General features: G+C 43.8%; 1 protein-coding gene and 1 long non-coding RNA gene across 2 annotated transcripts; both read right to left on the bottom strand.

The window, feature by feature from the left end:
• Positions 1–785: 785 nt before the first annotated feature.
• Positions 786–21,123, bottom strand: LOC137305602 (uncharacterized). Its single transcript, XR_010958728.1, has 3 exons — positions 20,966–21,123; positions 3,084–3,149; positions 786–994 (listed from the first exon to the last, which is right to left on the bottom strand). It is a non-coding gene; the product is annotated as an uncharacterized lncRNA (long non-coding RNA).
• Positions 16,105–20,243, bottom strand: LOC137305601 (potassium voltage-gated channel subfamily A member 2-like). Its single transcript, XM_067974457.1, has one exon. The coding sequence runs from the start codon at positions 20,099–20,101 to the stop codon at positions 18,653–18,655; it is 1,449 nt and encodes a 482-aa protein (XP_067830558.1). The 5' UTR covers positions 20,102–20,243; the 3' UTR covers positions 16,105–18,652.
• Positions 21,124–21,458: the final 335 nt, after the last annotated feature.

Here is a 21,458-nt window from a genome sequence, read left to right on the forward strand (position 1 = left end):
GGGCTCCTAATTTGATGTTTGCCAAATTTCAGATGGGGACGTTAAACTGTGGCCAATATTTCAAAGAAGAGCAGGGGAGTTCTCCCTGGTGTCCTGGCCAATACTTATCTCTCAACCAACATCACTAAAAAACAGATTATCTGGTCATTATCCCATTGCTGCTTGTGGGATCTTGCTGTGCGCAAATTGGCTGCCGCATTTCCTACATTACAACAGTGACTACACTTCAAAAAGTACTTTAGTGGCTGCAAAGCGCTTTGGGGCATCCTGAGGTCATGAAAGGCGCTGTATTACTTGTTCTTGTGTTGACTGTGATACGGAGCTGTGCTGACCTTGTTGAACACCTCACCACATTATAGGATGAGCCTCTTAAAAGGGACACTCCTGTGACATGGAAACATCCAATTAAGAAGACGCTGCAGGATGTATGAGTAATGAACTGGAGCGGAAGTAACTATTCCTTCTAAATGATTGTGCCCTTTAACAGGCTCGTGCTGAATTACAAGCAGCTTTTGTATAGCCCCATTCATCAGTATCTGATCCTCTGGATGGTTTCACAACAAGCTTCATCACCACCACATTCTGTTGCAAACAGAACCTCAAGGGCAAACCTTAAACTTCCTGCCCTCCCTAAATTTAACTTTGCTTCCTCAGCTGAACATTCCAAGAACACAGCCAAGGTATGAGGAGCAGGAAGATTTATAAGGAGAATGCCCAGGGAGGTTTGAACCTCTCTGCACAAAGTCAACTTCTGAGGAGTACGAATATGGAAGGGAAAAGCTTCAGGTATTTTAATAGGAATTGGACAGAGTTCAGTCTTCGGGGATAAGGAGAGCTAAAATGTTCCAGTTTGACTTTTTTCAAGAATCTTTGAGCTCCCCACTGTTCATACTCTTTGGTCTTGTTAATTGGAAACGAGGGATGGACTACTGCAGATTTCTCAGTAGCTGCTTCTTCATTGCTTCTCAATTATTGGTCCAGAGGACTCATGTCCCTGTGTGGCAAGAGATACATTCCATTCAGAAATAAAAACTCCATGGGAAAAATGATCCATCCGTGGCTAACTAAAGAAGTTAAGGATCGTATTAGGTTAAAAGAAGAGGCCTATAATGTTGCCAAGAAGAATAGTAAGCCTGAGGATTGGGAGAGTTTTAGAAATCAGCAAAGGATGACCAAAAAATTGATAAAAGGGAGAAAATAGAATATGAAAGTAAACGAGCAAGAAATATAAAAATGGATTGTAAGAGTTTCTACAAGTATGTAAAAAGGAAGAGAGTAACAAAAGTAAACGTTGGTCCCTTAGAGGCTGAGACAGGAGAAATTATAATGGGGAATAAGGAAATGGCAAAGACGTTAAATAAATATTTTGTATCCGTCTTCACAGTAGAAGACACAAAAAGCATACCAAAAATAGTGGGGAACCAAGGGGCTAATGAGAGTGAGGAACTTAAAGTAATTAATATCAGTAGAGAAAAAGTACTGGAGAAACTAATGAGACTAAAAGTCGATAAATTCCCTGGATCTGATGGCCTACATCCTAGGGTTCTAAAAGAGGTGGCTTCAGAGATAGTGGATGCATTGGTTGTGATCTCCCAAAATTCCCTAGATTCTAGAATGGTCCCAGCAGATTGGAAGGTAGCAAATGTAACCCCGCTATTCAAGAAAGGGGGGAGGGAAGAAACAGGAAACTACAGGCCAGTTAGCCTGACATCCCGTAGTCGGGAAAATGCTGGAATCCATTACTGAGGAAGTGGTAACAGGGCTCTTAGAAAATCATAATATGATTATTCAGAGTCAACATGGTTTTATGAGAGGAAAATCGTGTTTGACAAATTTATTAGAGTTTTTTGAGGACGAACTAGCAGAGTAGATAAAGGGGAACCAGTGGATGTAGTATATTTGGATTTTCAAAAGGCATTTGATAAGATGACACGTAAAAGGTTGTTGCACAAGATAAGGGCTCATGGTGATGGGGTAATATATTAGCATGGATAGAGGATTGTTTAAAAGATAGAGAACAGAGAGTAGGGATAAACAGGTCATTTTCAGGTTGGCAGGCTGTAACTAGTGGGGTGCCGCAAGGATCAGTGCTCGGGCCTCAGCGATTTACAATCTATATTAATGACTTAGATGAAGGGACCAAGTGAAATGTATCCAAGTTTGCTGACGATACAAAGCTAGGTGGGAAAGTAAGTTGTGAGGAGGACACAAAGAGTCTGCAAAGGGATATAGACAGGTTAAGTGAGTAAGCAAGAAGATGGCAGATGGAGTATAATGTAGGGAAATGTGAGGTTATTAACTTTGGTTGGAAGAATAGAAAAACAGAATATTTTTTAAATGATGAGAAACTATTAAATGTTGGTATTCAGAGAGATTTGGGTGTCCTCGTGCAAGAAACACAGAAAGTTAACATGTGGGTACAGCAAGCAATTGGGAAGGCAAATGGCACGTTGGCCTTTCTTGCAAGGGGTTGAAGTACAAGAAGTCTTACTACAATTGTATAGAGCATTGGTGAGACCTCACCTGGAGTACTGTGTTCAGTTTTGGTCTCCTTATCTAAGGAAGGATATACTTGCCTTGTAGGCAGTACAACGAAGGTTCACTAGATTAATTCCTGGGATGAGAAGGTTGTCCTATGGGAAGAGATTGAGTAGAATGGGCCGATAATTTCTGGAGTTTAGAAGAATGAGAGTTGATCTAATTGAAACATGTAAGATCTTTAGGGGGCTTGACAGGGTAGATACTGAGAGGTTGTTTTCCCTGGCTGGAGAGTCTAGAACTGGGGGGCATGGTCTCAAGAGAAGGGGTTGGCCATTTAAGACTGAGATGAGGAGGAATTTCTTCACTCAGAGGGTCTTTGGAATTCTCTACCCCAGAGGGCTGTGGATGCTGAGTCGTTGAGTATATTCAAGGCTTATACAGATAGATTTTTGGACTCTAGGGAAATCAAGGCGTATGGAGATCGGGCTGGAAAGTGGAGTTGAGGTGGAAGATCAGCCATAATCTTATTGAATGGCAGAGCAGGCTCGAGGGGCCGTATGGCCTACTTCGCTCCTATTTCTTATGTTCTTGTGTTCTTATACCATGTTAATTTTTCTTTCTTGCTGAAGTTGAGTGTTCCACTGCCATGCGCTGTTCCATTTAGTTGCCTGGATGAGAACCAACAATAACAACAATGACAACTTGCATTTATGTAGCACCTTTAACGTAGAAAAACATGTGCGCTTCGCACAGGCGTGATTTTAAAAAACATATGCCGAGCTAAAGAAGGAGAGATTAGGAAGAGTGACCAAAAAGTTTGGTCAAAGAGTTGGGTTTTAAGGAGGGTCTTAAAGGAAGAAAGGGAGGTGGAGATGCGAAGGGTTAGGACGGGAATTCCAGAGCATTGGGCCTAGCCGGCTGAAGGCACGGCTGCCAGTGTTGGGGGAAAGGGAGGGGGGATGCATAAGAGGTCAGAGTCAGAGGAACGGAGAATTTGCGGGGGGGGGGGGGGGCGTTAGGACTGAAGGACGTTACAGAGATATGAAGGGGCAAGGCCATGAAAGGATTTAAACTCGAGGATGAAACTTAAGCAGTGAACAGTTAAGGCTGGAATTCAGACCCATGACCGACTGCGAGTCCCTTATTTAACTGCTAGATTTACAGTGACATCCGCCTCTTGACTTGCTCTGTTAGAGGGTAGTTAGCATAGAAACCACCCCTTGAGTTGCCTCCTTGGAGACAGTTCCATAATGGACCTTCCATTGATCTTCTTCCCTGCTCTTCTTTCACTCTCTCTATCTCCTTCATTCTGATTTCCCCCCATTTCCTTCTCGGGGCAAAGAATTTTATTGAGTTAGTCAGAGGTCTAAAGGAATCTGATGTTGCTGACATTCGCATCTTACCAGGCTAGTTTCTGTGTAAGGTTTGGCTGTGTTGACAGACGGGAGGATTGATCAAGCTTGGTATGTGATTGAAGTTATTGACCTTTGCTTAATTCTGTGCTTGTTAGATTTAATTAATTACATCATTGATCTGTTTCCAGTAGTTTTATGTGGAAATGTTTTCTACAGAATACAAATTAATAAAAGTGGTTGGAGGGATACACAACTAAAGGTAAAATATATTCAGTAGACAACTGCCTCCAATTTTACTCATGATGCACAAATTGTACGCCTCACAGAGCCAGACCCACTGCTATCGTCCGAGACAGAATCTTCATAAAAAAAACTACAGTACACTCGCATTTCTTGAGAAATCTTCGATGTTTCAAATGGTTTCTCTGAGGAATACACACATGTTCTAGGACTAACAGAACGAAGTGCGTTTTTAGTATCCAGTCACAAACAAACAAGAAGGCCCATCATCTTCTCAGGGCAACTAGGGGTGGGCAATAAATGCAACCTTGCCAGCATTGACACATCCTGTGTGAACAAAGACAAGAGATAGTAAGAATTTCTACTTCAGCACCTGATTGTCATGTGTTCATTTCACCAGCTGGCCTTGAATTCATCGCTTTTTTTTGCCATTGTTGTCCCTTCTCCTGGAAGTACTGACTCTTGGTGGTGAAGAAGAAGACTTGCATTTATATAGCACTTTTCATGACCTCAGGATGTCCCAAAGCGCTTTACAATCAATGAAGTACTTTTTGAAGTGTAGTCATTGTTGTGACATAGGAACTGCGGCAACGAATTTGCACACAGCAATGAAATAAAGGACCAGATCATTAGTTCTTGATGTGTTGGTTAAGGGATAAATATTGGCCAGGACACCGGGGAGAACACCTCTGCACTTCTTCAAATAGTGCCGTGGGCTCTTTTACGTGACACTGTTTCCCTTTAGGTGCCTCACCAAAATGGTCGTTCTCCACATGGACAGTGAATTTGGGTAGCCGACTGAACTAGCCAAGCCTAATTCAGTCCTTACTGCATGTGCTCAGATGTCACTGACCAGTGATTAGGAGCCTCCTTTCCCCTTCCATAGCACACGGGTGCCGAGGCCCATCTTGCACAGGCCAGGACGTGAACCTGAGACCTTCTAGTCTGTATGGCTTGATTACTCCTTGTGAATGGTGTTAAATAATAAGTGACGTTACAGCCACTATCAAAAGCGTGATTGGTTTGGGAGAACAGACCAGAACTGGTATGGTTCCTGGTTAATTACAGTCACGGAAGATTGTACTTTACTCTTATCCAGGGTTAATCAGCTGCAATCCATTGGGACAGCGAGGAGTCCTTTCCAATGAGGACTGAGTTTTTAACTGAAAAATGATTTCAACGGATGGAAAATCACAGGCAATTTCTGTCTACGATTATCCAATATCCACTGGCAGTGGGCGGGATACCCAAAGGCAATGGGCAGAGTAGCCCATTGGCTGTGGGTAGGGTACCCCAAAGGCAGTGGGAAAAGTACCCCAAAGGCAGTGGGCAAAGTACCCCATAGTCAGTGGGTGGGGTACTCCACTGGCAGTGGGCGGGGTACCCCATAAGCAATGGGCAGGGTATCCCACTGGCAGTGGATGGAATACCACACTGGTAGTGGGCGGGGTACCCGAAAGGCAGTGGGCAAAGCACCCCAAAGGCAGTGGGTGGGGTACCCCACTGGCAATGGGCAGGCTACTCCATAAGCAGTGGGCAGGGTATCTCACCCCTAGTGAGCACTTGGGAAATTGTTCCTGTGCTCTCTGAGTGAACCTGATTTGGATCCTTTCATATCTTTATATTTGGGGAATTAAGCCTCAGCAAAGTCGATCAGTGGATCTGTTTCCCGGATGGCGTTTTCACTATTTCCAACGTTGTTCTTTATTTTTGTCTATTTAAGTCGATGTACTCACAGCTTGTGAGATCAGAGTCATATTTTTATTACTCTGTGTTGTGCCATGTAACGTTTTTCAGTGTGGTACAAAAAATAAACTCAGACAATCTGGGATAGCTGAAAAAAATCACCAGGGGTGTCTCTGACTGAAGAGGGGAGAAGTCAGCCAGAAATTGATCTGGTGACTTCTGCCGGAAAGTGCGCGCGGATGTTGGGTTGAGGACAGGATTGGGTTTGGCCTTGATATACTTCTTCTCCCCATGGTTGAATAGTCTACTAGGCTCACACATGATAAATGCCCAGTTGAAGTGAGACTGAAGGGCTCCCTGTACCCGTGGATCCATGGTTCAATATATGCCACATTACCTTCAGGGGAGCAGAAGAAAACTTTTTTTTTCCCAAAGCGGAAAGGTCTCGTGTTGTTTATTCAAGGTGGCAAAATGCAGATGGGTGATTGGGCAGTGCATCACAAGGAAAGGCACTCGTTCAGGTTCCTGGGAAGTCACCGATATAGGATTTTCCTGTGCACGGTTTTGCTGACTGGCACATACAGGGTTAATGTTTGCTCTGGTCAGTATGGCTCCCTATGGCAATGAGCTGCAGCTGTTACTGCAGCATTTGATCTGTCAGACATCGAGACATGTATTGCTTTGTGACGTGTGTCTCTTTAGCCTTGTGTTTGTGAAAGTTCGTGCTGATAAACTCTGCTTAATGTGGAGCATTGTGATTAATGGCTCCGTTTAATTTCCAGCTTAACTGCATCTTTTTAAAAGCTCTTGGCCCTGCCACATTGACTTTCTTTATCAATTTATTAATTCTTTGCTCGTGTCAAGCACCAGCAGCCCTCCCCCGGTCTTCTGTTTGGCCCCAGCTAAGGGGGAAAAAAATTGCATTTATGTAGCATCCTCAGGGTGTCTCAAAGTATTTTACAAATAATGGATTACTCTTGCAAGTGCAGTCACCAACAACTTGCATTTATATAGCGCCTTTAACGTAGTAAAAGGCCCCAGGGCACTTCACAGGAGTGTAATCAGACAAAAACTGAGACCATGCCAAAACAAGGCAGACATTAGGACAGGAGACCACACGTTTGGTCAAAGAGGTAGGTTTTAAACAGCATCTTCAAGGAGAGAGAGGTGGAGAGGCAAAGAGGTTCAGGGAGTTATATATAGTCACTGTTATTATAGAGGCAAGGAGAAGTGAGCACTATGATCTCCAAAACACCCTGTATCTAAAATTAGTCAGTGAATAACAGAGGCTCTTTAAGGAACTGTCAATGCCCCCTCTGAAATGATTGCCTAGTATTTTATTCATCCTAAATTCTAAATAAACTGTCCTGGTTATTTATTCACCTCCTCACATCCTCACAGTGTTGAAATCAAAACTCTTTGCATCATCTCCTACTCAAACTCATTCTTACCTGGTATCTTACTGTAGAACTCCTCACCTTCCTTAGTCTTTCCTTCCTCCTGCAAACTGCAGGTTTTTAAAACCCAAGCTTGATATCAGGAGTTAGCGATAGTAACGATCGGAGCATGAAATTGCATTTTATAAGAGATCGGGGGAGCATTGTTTTTTTTATTCGTTCATGGGATGTGGGCGTCGCTGGCGAGGCCAGCATTTATTGCCCATTCCTAATTGCCCTTGAGAAGGTGGTGGTGAGCCGCCTTCTTGAACTGCTGCAGTCCGTGTGGTGAAGGTTCTCCCACAGTGCTGTTGCGAAGGGAGTTCCAGGATTTTGACCCAGCAACGATGAAGGAATGGCGATATATTTCCAAATCGGGATGGTGTATGACTTGGAGGGAAACGTGCAGGTGGTGTTGTTCCCATGTGCCTGCTGCTCTTGTCCTTCTAGGTGGTAGAGGTTGCGGGTTTGGGAGGTGCTGTCGAAGAAGCCTTGGTGAGTTGCTGCAGTGCATCCTGTGGATGGTACACACTGCAGCCACTGTGCGCCGGTGGTGAAGGGAGTGAATGTTTAGGGTGGTGGATGGGGTGCCAATCAAGCAGGCTGCTTTGTCCTGGATGGTGTCGAGCTTCATGAGTGTTGTTGGAGCTGCACTCATCCAGGCAAGTGGAGAGTATTCCATCACACTCCCGACTTGTGCCTTGTAGATGGTGGAAAGGCTTTGGGGAGTCAAGAGGTGAGTCACTCGCCGCAGAATACCCAGCCTCTGACCTGCTCTTGTAGCCACAGTATTTATGTGGCTGGTCCAGTTAAGTTTCTGGTCAATGATGACCCCCAGAATGTTGATGTTGAGGGATGCGGCAATGGTAATGCCATTGAATGTCAAGGGGAGGTGGTTAGACACTCTCTTGTTGGCCGTTTCTCTTCTTTTCATCTGTTGGTAAGTGAAGGGTGGTTTGGACTGTGGAACAGGAGCAGTGGGGAGCACTGCTGATCCCATTGGCAACAGCACTGGACTGATATTCCATAGTCAGGCTGTAGCTTCGCCTCTCATACATTGTGCAGTCCCCCCTTAACCTGCCCAGAAAAGCAAGAAAGAACTTGCATTTATATAGTGCCTTTCACAACCTCAGGACATCCCAAAGCGCTTTACAACCAATGACGTACCTTTGAAGTGTCGTCACTTTTGTAATGTAGGAATGTAGCACCACACTTGCGCATAGCAAGGTCCCACAAACAGCAATGTGAAAACGACCAGATAATCTGTTCTTTAGTGATGTTGGTTGAGGGATCAATATTGGCCCAGGACACTGGGGAGAATATAAGAACATAAGAAATAGGAGCAGGACTAGGCCATCTGGCCCCTCGAGCCTGCTCCGCCATTCAACAAGAGCATGGCTGTTCTTCTGCCTCAATGCCATTTTCCTGCACGATCCCCATATCCCTTGATGCCTTTAATATATGTAAATCTATCAATCTCTGTTTTGAATGTACTCACCACCCACTGAGTGAAGCAATTTCTCCTCATCTCAGTCCTAAATGTCCTACCCCTTATTCTGAGACTGTGACCCCTGGTTCTCGACTCCCCATCCTCCTTGCATCTACTCTGTCAAACCCTGTAAGAATTTTGTATGTTTCAATGTGATCACCTCTCATTCTTCCAAACTCTAGAGAATACAGGCCCAGTCCTAGAGAATGCAGAGAACTCCCCTGCTCTTCTTCGAAATCTTACCGCGGGATCTTTTACATCCACCTGAGAGGGCAGACGGGACCGTGGTTTAACGTCTGTGTGTAGATGGTGCCGTGTAACCAGGATGAGTGTTGTTGAGCTGAGTGAAGACAGTGAAGTGTAGCTGGACTGCGAGACATTGAATTGTGTGTAGATGGTGCAGTGTGACCAGGACGGAGCTACTCAATGGACTTGAGGTCATATTGCATAATGGAGTTTCTCACCTGACTTTCAGTCCTTGTTTTCGCTTCAGATCCAGATAGCATTATCTTTAGAAAATGTAACAAACATCCAGTACATTTATGTCTGTAATTTCAGTAAGCAGACATGAAGTGTGGAGTGAGCGCTGCCTTGGTAAAGTATCCCTCCTCCAAAGTTGTTAATCTCACGGGCAGATTGAACAAGTGCGGTGTCAGTAGCCCCAGATTTCATGTTCAAGTAAAGGAACTAGAAAGGTGTGCACAGTTCTGGTCTCCATATTACAAAAAAGATATAGAGGCACTGGAGAAGATGCAAAAAAGATTTATAAGGATGATACCAGAACTGAGAGGTTATAACAATCAGGAAAGACTGAACAGGCTGGGGCTCTTTTCTCTCGAAAAGAGAAGGCTGAGGGGTGGCCAAATAGAGGTCTTTAAAATTATGAAGGGGTTCGATAGGGTAAACGAAAGAGATGTCTCCACTTGTGGGGGAGACCAAAACTAGGGGATGTAAATATAAGATAGTCACTAATAAATCCAATAAGGAATTCAGGAGAAACCTCTTTACTCAGAGAAAGGTTAGAATGTGGAACTCGCTACCACATGGAGTAGTTGAGGCGTATAGCACAGATGCATTTAATGGGTAGCTAGATAAGTACATGAGGGAGAAAGGAATAGAAGGGTATGCTGATAGGGTTAGATGAAGTAGGATGGAAGGAGACTCATGTGGAGCATAAACACTGGTACAGACCTGTTGAGCTGAATGTGCTGTAAATTCTATGTAATTCTATGTAAAATGTTAATTGTATGATTTCTATCAATGAGTGTTAATTGTATTCAGGTGGTGAGTATCAATTGGGAACTCTCTTGTATCCTTTTTATTGGAGAGCTTATCTAAGGTGTGGTGTGTGTGTGTAAGGGGAATCTCTATGAATAAAAGCTTGGAAACAACTAAAGACCAGGCTCTAGTATTCTATCCTTCACCATATGGCTATCCATTTAAAATGGTCCACTGCCTTCCCGTCAGTTTGGGTACCTCATTCTAACAACCTCAGCTGGCATCATGGACCATGAAGAGGCCAAGCGAAAATGTACAGGAGGAAAAATCCTAGGATTCTTTTTCTAAAATGTGAAACAAGCCTATTATAAAACTGTAGCTATTTCTTACCAGGTATCAGAGTTTAAACAAAGATTCCCACAGTACCCAGATGACTGGAATACCTTGTATCAAATCTCCTTCTGACACCCACCTCCACCTTTAACAATTTAAATTGTCTGCTGACATTTTTGCAAACTGTGTGCATCACTTCTACGAATCATTAAAGAGACAGCATCAACATCAGGATCCCTTTTAAACATTGAATTTTGTGATTAAATCAAACATCCCGTTTCTTTGTGCGGTAGCTTCAGTTGATTTACTTTTCCATTCTGCCAAGGCTGCAGAAACTGGCGATATCATTAAATTAATGGCTTTAACGAGCTATTGAGATGCACTGTCCAAAGTTTAATTACCATTAACTAATATGCATTCATAAATTAATGACTCAGCATCAACGGTGTAATTTAATTCAGCATCCTCTCACAACTGGACTCAGTAACACTTCCAAGCCAACACGCAGTGATGTCATCAGCACTTCTGTCTATGCAACAATATTCGCAAGACGGGCTGAAATGGACAAAGAAAGACACGAGAACCTCGAATTTCTGAAACCCACCCGGCTTTAAGCTTTCACAAAGGATGGACCAAGGGAAATTAAGAAAACGACAACATGAACTCTTAAACAGCAGACTCCTGTTAATGGGAACTTTTATACAGCAGACACTTGTCAGTGCGCCAGGTGATGCAGTGTATCAGGACGGAGCTACTAAATGGGCATGAGAGCAGATTCCGTAACGTGCATTTCTCACCTGCCTTTCATTCCTTTGAGTGAGTAACGAGCACCTAATACATTTCTGACTGTATTTCAGTAACCAGTAACTGGTTGCCTTTGTAAAATATGCCCCCCTTCAAGTGCTAGCAAAAAAAGGCTATCGCCTACCATTTGGCACACTATCTGTGCAGGCATCATCAGTGGCAACCCTGTCAAGGGAACGCTTATTCTTTCAATGGGAGCTCACACAGCAGACCCCTATCAATGGGAACTCTTATACGGCAGGCTGTTGTTAAGCAGGCTTCTTCAAATATGCAATATTTTACAGCGGTGTCCTAATAATGGGAACTTTCACACTGAAGACTCCTGTTGATGGAAACTCCAATGCAGGAAGCTATACTTGGGGTAAATGACCCTCCCTATGACATCTCCTTTGAAAACCATTGGTACGAGTGAACACCAACAACAACAACTTGCATTGATATAGCACAGTAAAACATCCCAAGATGCTGCACAGGAGCGTTATCAAACAACATCTGACACAGACCTACATCAGGAGCTATTTGGACAGGTGACCAAAAGCTTGGTCAAAAAGGTAGGTTTTAAGGAGCATCTTAAAGGAGGAGAGAGGTGGAGAGGCAGAGAGGTTTAGGGAGGAAGTTCCAGAGCCTAGGGCCTAGGCAGCTGAAGGCACAGCCGCCAATAGTGGAGCGAAGAAAATCTAAAAGTATCAACCCTAATCAGTAACTACATGTCCTGCATTGTAAGTACACAGTGAGCTCTGCATGTGCCCCATCTTAAACTGATCCTCCCCACCCACTTTAAAACATAGATTGTCTCCCTACATGTAGGCTTTCCCAGACCTCACACTTTCTCCACCCGAAAAGGTGGTGCACGTGATCTCATCCCTTTAGGGTTCACAACTCTGGTTGGACATATTCCGAGAGGTTTCATCACATGACCTCCCATCCCGCACCGCCCCACCCCCACTCTCCTCCCAACATGTCCATCCTTGCAGTGCATCGCCTTACCGTGCCAATTAGAAAGCGAACAGGCACTATGTTAGACGATTGGATGATTCTTGACGTCCAACAGCCCTTTCTCCCCATCACCAATATTTTTTATGCCTTGTTGATTTTTCTCCCGCAGTTGCTCGCGGCAGTGTTCAGGAGATTAATCTTTATTTAATACCTGGAGACTCCAGGACAATCCAGGAGGGTTGGCAACCCTACGTGCCAGGCATCTGCCCAGTAGAAGGTACGTGCAAGTAGACTCAGTGATTGACCACTGACCCCATTGCGGCTGTGGGAAACATCAACAGAATATTTGTATCTTTCCTGATCTGGATCAAGAACTTATCATGTGCTGAAATGTGGTTGCAAACCCACATTCTCTTGCCCATTGACGTAGTATGGTAAGAATCACTGCATTACCTGTCATTAACCAGCTTCTAATACCAGATTTGCTCTCAGATTGTAAAACTGCCCCACTGAACTTCCTTCAGACCGTGCAATGAATCATATAACGATACAGCTATATGTATCATACATATATGTAGGAAGCTATTCGGTCCATCGTGCCTGTTCAGGCACTTTGAAATAGCTATTCCAATTAGTCCCATTCCCCTGATTTCCAGAATTATTAAACTGAATTCAAATTCTCAACATGGTGGGATTTGAACTCACACGCTCTGGATTATTAGTCCAGGCCTCTGGATTACTAATGCAGTAACATAACCACTACACCGCCGTCCCATTATTATTGGTATACGGCAACAGCTGAAGAATCCACTTGATCACTGCCTGCGCTTCATCAGTCCAGGAACGCCTCGATTTTAAAATTTTCATTCTTGTTTTCAAATCCCTCCATGGTCTCGCCCCTCCCTATCTCTGTAACCTCCTCTACCCCTACAACCCTCCGAGATCTCTGCGCTCCTCCAATTCTTGTCTCTTGCGCATCCCTGATTTTAATCGTTCCACTATTGGCGGCCGTGCCTTCAACTGCATAGGCCCTAAGCTCTGGAATTCCCTCCTTAAACCTCTCCGCCTCTCTGCTTCTCTCACGTCCTTTAAGACATTCCTTAAAACTTACCTCTTTGACCAAGCTTTTGGTCACCTGTCCTAACACCTCCTTATGTGGCTCAGTGTCAAATTTTGTTTTGACAATGCTCCTGTGAAGCACCTTGGGACATTTAACTACGTTAAAGGCGCTATATAAATGTAAGTTGCTGTTGTTGTTTATGAGAAAACACTGACCGGCTTTATCAGAGGTAATTCCGGGACTTAGGTTACTGCATGCAAATAAAGCTGAGGCTATTACTTTTGTTTAATGTGCTTCCATCTGCTAATTAAGTACTGGGGCAGTTGCAGCACTCACTGAAATTTGTGCCCATCCCCAGTCTGAGATGTTCCAACAAGTCAGTGGTTGTTCCTTTACACCACCCGGGGGTTGACTCAGCTTTGTATCAGTTTAGGCTCAACAGGCCGTTTTTGATAGATCAGTTCCGCCTACATACTTTGTTACCGTATCCCTCAAACTTTTCTCTCTCCTCAAAAATTGTCTCTTGAATGCATTTGTACTGTCTGCTTCAGTGGCCGTCCCTGATTAACTTGTTCCACAAGTCTGTTCGTTTTTGGGTGAACAGGTTCTGCTTGAATTATCCTCTTACTCCCAACTTGCTAATCTGTAACTCGTGTTCCCTAATATTTGAAACCTTCGCCGTAGTCTCCTAGAAAATAAAATCCCGATTAATAAGGAACCCATAAATCCATTCATTTAAAAGGATAGAAAATCGAGAGCACCACGTCCATGGTTGCCTGATATACAAATCCTACGTGTGAAGTTCCGTGCCAGCAACATAAAATCAGAAAATCGTTTCTACATATATATATACATAAAAAGACATATGTATATGCATATATACATTTCCATTGCACACCCTTGTATGTAGTTTTCTGTGACCTATAAATAAGAACAGGAGTAGGCCATTCAGCCCCTCGAGCCTGTTAATCCATTCAATCAGATCATGGCTGATTTTTACCTCAACTCCATTTACCCACCTTCGATCCATATCCCTTGGTACCCAACAAAAAACTATTGATCTCAGTCTTGTAATTTTCAACTGACCCCCAACATCCACAGCCTTTTGCTGTACACACACACAAGCCTGTGCAAAGTCTGAGTGTAATGTACAGAGATGGTGTTTCTCAAGGACGGGGAGAAATGGAGACCACTCAATGGGAACATAACTGTTTAGAATCTTCTCAGGAATTCTTTTGCCAGTGTCGGGGTATCTAGAAGTAGAGCTGGAGGGTGCTTAAGATGTTTAGTATTGGAAATGGCTATCAGATTTGCAGCTAATTTTGCAGAACCTGATAACCTTTTGAGACACTAAATAATCCAAATTGTTGTCCTAAACCTTAGACAAAGACCAGAATAAATTTGGAGCTTGGCAGTTCCTTAATCAATAAATGCCATCTCCAATATTAAATCCCAAAGTTGTTTCTACCGCCTCTCTGATTGTTCCTGCCGTACTATTACCTCACACGTCCACATTTTCGCAACATACCTTGGGACCCCCCTGAATTAAAATGAGTTTCCAGAAAGGTTAAATGTAGATTTAGAAATCCCTTCTTATGGTTCAGCTCTGTGCATGAATGCAACCATATCATGGTGCATACATGAGGGAGAAGGGAATGGAGGGTTATGGGGGCAGGGTGGGAAGAGGTAGTTAGAGTGGGAGAATACCAGCATAGACCAGTTGGGCTGAATGGGCTGTTTTTGTGCTGTAGATTCTATGTAATTCTACAATCCTAAATGTGGAATGACTTTCAATTTCTTTTGCCTATATTTTTTAACTTTCCTTCAACCAGTCCCCTCGCAGCAGCCTAGATAAGGTAGAGGACAGAATTGAGTGGGAGTTGGGAAATGGGCAGTCCATTGCCCTGGTTGTCCAATTTGGAAACTGCCGTAGTTTTCAGTTCCAGCTGCTCCAAGTTATTGGATTCATGAGATAAATACAGATGAGGAAGTCCACCTGGCTCACCTTAGCTCATTCACCGAGAACACCTGCAACTTTCCCCATCACAGCATACACTGAAGTGACTCCAAGGTTTTGCATCCATTACCCTCCCCAGAAGTCCATTCGACTTTTTGATCAATCTTTGTGAAGCATTTCTTCCTGATGTCTGTCCTAATTGTCCTTTTGTGTAATATAATTCTACAAATGTACAATCTCATTCTCCTCCTTTCTAAGCTGAAGAGCCCAAGTTTTCCCTAGTCTTTCCTCATAACTCAATTCTCTGGCTCAGGGATCAACCTTGTGACACTTTCCTGCACCACTTCCCAGTGCTTGAATGTCTCCCTTGTTGTTTGGCGATCAAAAATGACCACAGTGCTCAAGGTGTGATTTGACCAGAGAACTGCGCAAGTTAAATAAGACTTCCTCTGACTTGTGGTTCAGAAGTGAATTCCAAAATAGCTGAAATTCTTTTTCAGTACTAAATGAGAAGTACGCTGGTGATAAAAGTAATTGATCCAGGGGAATTCTCCCCAGTGTCCCTCAATCAACATCATTAAAACAGATTATCTGGTCATTATCACATTGCTGTTTGTGGGACCTTACTGTCTGCAAATTGGCTTCCACGTTTCCTACATTACAACAGTGACTACACTTCAAAAGTACTTCATTAGCTGTAAGGTGCTTTTGGACACCCTGAGGTCGTGAAAGGCACTATATAAATGGAAGTTCTTTCTTTCTTTCAATCTGAGATGTTGGTATTCCAGAGTTTGATATCACCATGTATATTATAAACAGAAGCCAAGGTGATGGTTGAGTCAGCTCCCATTTTTCACTATAAATAAGGCAATTTCCAAAGAGATGATTTGTATCCCAATTCAGATTACAGAACTACCTGTTGCCATCAGTGGCACCCTCTAGTATAAAGGCATTTATGCTGTACAAATCCTTGTGTTCATATCCCTCCATGGATATTATAAAATTGGATAGCCAGGAGGTGAAGGATAGAATACTAGAACCTAGTCTTCAGTTGCTTCCTATAAAATTGGATAGCCAGGAGGTGAAGGATAGAATACTAGAACCTAGTCTTCAGTTGCTTCCAAGCCTTTATTCACAGAGGTCTACATCACACCCACACCACAACTTATATATAAATGGATGCGAGAGTTCCCAATTGATATGCACCACCTGAATACAATTAACACTAATTGATATAAATCACATGGATACAATTAACAATAGCCCCATCCCTCCCAATCTCTGTAACCTCCTCCAGCCCTACAACCCTCCGAGATCTCTGCGCCTCTCCAATTCTGGCATATTGCGCATCCGCTATTTCCTTCACCCCACTGTTGGCGGCTGTGCCTTCAGCTGTCTAGGCCCTAAGCTCTGGAATTTCCTCCTTAAACCTCTCCACCTCTCTCTCCTCCTTTAAGACGCTCCTTAAAATCTACCTCCTTAGCCAAGCTTTTGGTCACCTGTCCTAATATTTACTTATGTGACTCAGTGTCATATTTTTGTCTGACAACGCTCCTGTGAAGCGCCTTGGGACATTTTACTACATTAATGGTGCTATATAAATGCAAGTTGTTGTTGTTGCTGCTCTAAACTGTGCTGACAGTCAAAGCCAAGTTCGTGAGAAAGAAATGGTCACTGGCAGCCTCAACGCCTCTTCCTTCCTTATTGCAGCTGAAGTAATTTTTGTGACACTTAGCTGCTTCTTTAATATAATAGTAGAAAACTGGTCATATTTTTAAAAAAGCTTCAAAAAATTGTGCATGTGCAGGTTGCATACACAGTTTTTAACATTTAAAAAATATATATATAATTTAATTGCTCCTGTTTGATACGATTAGGTGCAAGAACTCAGGGCTGGGAACTGCTTAAAAAACACTTCAATTGTGAAAGAAACAGGAGTAAGAGATTTGAGATAGGCAAGGGTATGGGTCAAAATAAATAAGGCAGTTTTTTTCCAACACAGAAGGAGGCCATTCAGCCCATTGTGCCTGCGCCGGCTTGCAAGAAGAACAGTCCACTTAATCCCCTGCCTTTCACCCATGCCCTTTTAAATTTTTCTTTTTCAGATATTTATCCGCTTCTCTTTTAAAAGCTATAACGGATTTTGCACCCACCGCTGTTTCTGGTAGAGCATTCCAAATCCTAGCATCCCTCTGCATAAAATAATTTCTCCTAACCTCCCACTTTGTTCATTTGATTATCTTAAATTTATCTCCTCTGGTTACCAGCTCTCCAGTGGGAATAGTTTTCCCCATTTACCGATCAAAATAGTTGCACTTTAGATAACAGCTCCCACTACAAATCACAGAGTGTTTTGTTATTTTTTTAAAAGAAGACATTTTGAGGATTGAGACGGTTAAATGGACTGACTGATGGTCCCTCAGTGGAGAATTTGCTTTGTTTCCTTTACCCTACCAAGGGAATGGGGGTGCAGATCGTGCAAGTAAAATAAAGGAGAAAAAACACTTGCATTTATATAGCGCCTTCCATGACCTCAGGACGTTCCAAAGCACTTTACAATCAGTGAAGTACTTTTTGAAGTGTGGTCACTGTTGCAATGTAGGAAATGCGGCAGCCAATTTGCACACAGCAAGCTCCCTCAAACAGCAATGTGATAAATGACCAGATTATCTGTTTTAATGATGTTGGTTGAGGGATAAATATTGGCCAGGATACCTGGGAGAACTTCCCTGCTCTTCTTCGGAATAGAGTCATGAGATTTTTTACATCCACCTGAGAGAGCAGAGGGGGCCTTAGTTTAACATCTCATTCGACAGATGGCATGTCCGACAGTGCAGCGCTCCCTTAGTACTGCACTGGGAGTATCAGCCTAGATTCTGTGCTCATGTCTCTGGAATGGGACTTGAACCCACAGCCTTCGGACTCAGAGGCAAGTGTGCGACCCACTGAACTACAGCTGATGCAGTTGTATACTAAAGCACTGTAATTTCGAATGGAATAGAGCTCTGGGTCCAATCAACTGTACTTTTTTAAAAAAACTTCTAACATGTCTTTGGCTAATTTTGGGCTAATGAGTAATATTGGGATGGTGTGTGGGAGGCCTTTACCATCACAGACTGCACACATACAATTCACTGAAGATTCTTACATGCCACTGATGAAAGTTATAAGTTATAAGTACTACTGCCAACAACCTGGCAAGTCCTTTTTTTTAATCCGGATAAATAAATATCAGCAAATACCCATGCATTTTGCACCTTGCACGCTTTAAAAAAAATAATAAATAGGACGGTCCACTGGGAGAAACAAATGTTGGCAATGTCCTTTTGTAATCTGAGGCTGCAGCAGCCAGCAGTAATTCTCAACCCAACCTGAGTCTTCCTACCTTGGAGAGAAATATCGACACCGACAGCCCTTTGCCCCACCCACCCCTTCCCAAAACACGAATCAATAAGTCAGACTTTCTGTTTTGAATTTTTACAAGCTTGTTTTGTCTCTCCTTAAGCGCAGGTGATGGTTGTCTGGCTGTAGGATTAATCGACCCCCCGGTGCATTGCTGCAGGTAACCGATCGACCCCGGAGTTAAGTGTAGTTTAAGTGATGCATTTGATTTTTTTTTTGCATTGACGTTTAAGCAGCTTTGAAAGGGGGACCAAGTCAAACTTGGGTGACCAAGGGTTGCCTGTTCGGTGAGCTGGTGGATTCCGGGTGTCCACTGTCAGTGGGGCAAAAACCATCCAACATGTCATTTTGTAGAGGCGCACAGAAATTGTCAATAAGACTATCTTCCACCTCTGTGCTTTTCTCTGTCAGCGAATGTGTTTTGGGACTCGGAGGCAGATAAGGGCACGTTGTCACGTGTGAATACTGGGTTTGATCCTCACTTTCGATCTCCCTGTGGTAGAAGTAGCTGAAATTGGAGACAATCACGGGTACAGGCAAGGAGATGGTGAGCACACCGGCGATGGCACAGAGGGATCCCACAATCTTGCCTCCGAGCGTCATGGGGTACATGTCTCCATACCCCACTGTAGTCATTGTAACAACTGCCCACCAAAAGGATTCGGGGATGCTAGTGAAGATGGTCGTTTCATCTTCCGATTCAGCAAAGTAGACAGCACTAGAAAAGAGGATTACTCCGATGAAGAGAAAGAAGATCAGGAGACCCAGCTCCCTCAAGCTAGCTTTCAGAGTCTGCCCTAGGATCTGCAGCCCCTTGGAGTGTCTGGAGAGCTTGAAGATTCTGAAGACCCTGACCAGACGGATGACTCTGAGGATGGCAAGAGACATGGCTGGCTGGGCCACCCCACGCTGTCTGGCAAACTCGGTACCCAGGGCCACAAAGTAGGGGATTATGGCCACAAAGTCGATGAGGTTCATGATGTTCTTGAAGAAGCCAGGTTTGCTGGGGCAGACTACAAACCTCAGGAAGAGTTCGAAGGTGAACCAGCAAATGCACATGGTCTCCACCACAAAGAAGGGATCCCGGAAGGGGTTGCTCCTGTTCTCTGAGAGGGTGTGGTTCCCTCTATGGGGGTGCACTGGCAATGTGGGGTCCCTGTCATCCCTGAATTCAGGTAGGGTCTCTAAACAGAAGACCACAATGGAGATCAGAATCACCAGTACTGAAATGATAGCAACAACCTTGGCAGGCGATGAGCTCTCGGGGTGCTCAAAGAGCAACCAAAGTTGTCTTTGAAACTCGTTCTCCGGCAATGGCGTCTCCTCTTCTTTGAGGAAGCCCTCATCCTCACGGAATCTGGTCACCGCCTCGTCTCCCAACTCATAGAACCTCAGCTCCTCCATGAAGACCTCCAAGGAAACGCTGACTGGTCTTTTTAACCTCCCCCCGGACTGGTAATAGTACAAGATCGCATCGAAACTCGGCCGGTTCCTGTCGAAGAAGTATTCGTTCCTCAAGGGGTCGAAGTAGCGGATCCTCCTCTGGGGGTCTCCGAGCAGAGTATCTGGGAACTGACGGAGGGTCTTGAACTGAGTCTCGAAGCGGAGCCCGGACACATTGATCACCACTCTCTCGCAGCAATCGTGGTGACCCTGGCTGCACAGGTCATAGTTTTTCTCATAGTTGCACAGCGATTTCTCCATGGTCTCTGGGGGAGACTTCCTTCCACCGTTGATCAGAAGTGAAGGAGCCGCAGCCTTGACATGTTGTTGTTGGCGCTGCTGGAGCGGTAGGTCTTATCGGTCGGACTGACCCGGGATCTCTGCATGGTTTTGGAAAGGGGGGAGGCAGGAGCTCCTTTTTTTTTTGCAATATTAAACAGTATATCGTTTTGCAGCCAGCCCCTCCTCGAGATCAAGTTCAAGTTTTCAGCCAACTCTAGCTGATGGCATAAAAATAAACCCGCCAGGAGCCGCCTCTTTAACACTGTCGATGCTTTATTCTGTTAACTTCCCCAGCGCCAAGAATCCCAGACTCCCAGCAGCGTGCAGGTAACACAAGGTTGTCCTTTCGTCTTTCTTTGCAGTTCAGATAGTCGCTGTGTGTCTCCCCGCCCCTTCCATGTCTTCCCCTCTGTGATTTTCAGTTTAATTTCTCCCTTGAAGTTTTATTTTTTTAACATGTTTTCATGTTTTAATTTTTCCTTTTTCCAATTGATTTTCTGTTTTGCCATATTCTTTTGTGCTTGAAGCCCTCAGACTTTTTTTTTATATATCTTGCTTTCCTCTCACTTGGATCTTCCCTTCCCGTGGATTGTCCTGCTCATTTGTTGCACTCTCTGGTATGTGACAGTGGAAATATGAATTTTGTTTCTTGCCTGCTCTTTATTTTCAATTCTGACGGTACATATTTGTATAATTTTTTTCTCTCAAAATCAAATTTTCCTTTTTTAAAAAAATACTATCACAGAAATCCTGATCTACAGTGCAAAGTTTGCATCTGACAACGTAGCTGAGATAGCAGGGCTGCAATTCCAGTGTGACAAGAATAAGCACATTAGATCTTACCTGCGATGACTGCTTTGGCCTCATTCGGGTCATTTCAGTGACAGCTTTGTACATCGGTGCTCGCATTACATAGAATTACATAGAATTTAGAGCGCAGAAAGAGGCATTTCACCCAACTGGTCAATGCCGTGTTTCTGCTCCACACGAGCCTCCTTTCATCCCTCTTCATCTAACCCCATCAGCATATCCCTCTTGTCCTTTCTCCCTCGTGTTTATTTAGCTTTCCCTTATCTGTGCTATTCGTCTCAACTGCACCTTGTGGTAGGGAGTGTCACATTCTAATCAATCTCTGGGTAAAGAAGTTTCTCTTGAATTTCCTGTTGGATTTATTGGTGACTATCTTATATTTATGACCCCTAGTTTTGGTTCTCATTGGCGCAGATCATCTCACAATATTAGTGACATATGTTGAACATCTATCAGTGTATAATAATTCAGGGGAGTCATGGATAATATGTTTCAATGTAAAAAAAGGTTATCTCTACTGCCAAGA

The sequence above is a fragment of the Heptranchias perlo genome, chromosome 40 (assembly GCF_035084215.1).
Source record: "Heptranchias perlo isolate sHepPer1 chromosome 40, sHepPer1.hap1, whole genome shotgun sequence".
Taxonomy (NCBI): Eukaryota; Metazoa; Chordata; class Chondrichthyes; order Hexanchiformes; family Hexanchidae; genus Heptranchias; species Heptranchias perlo.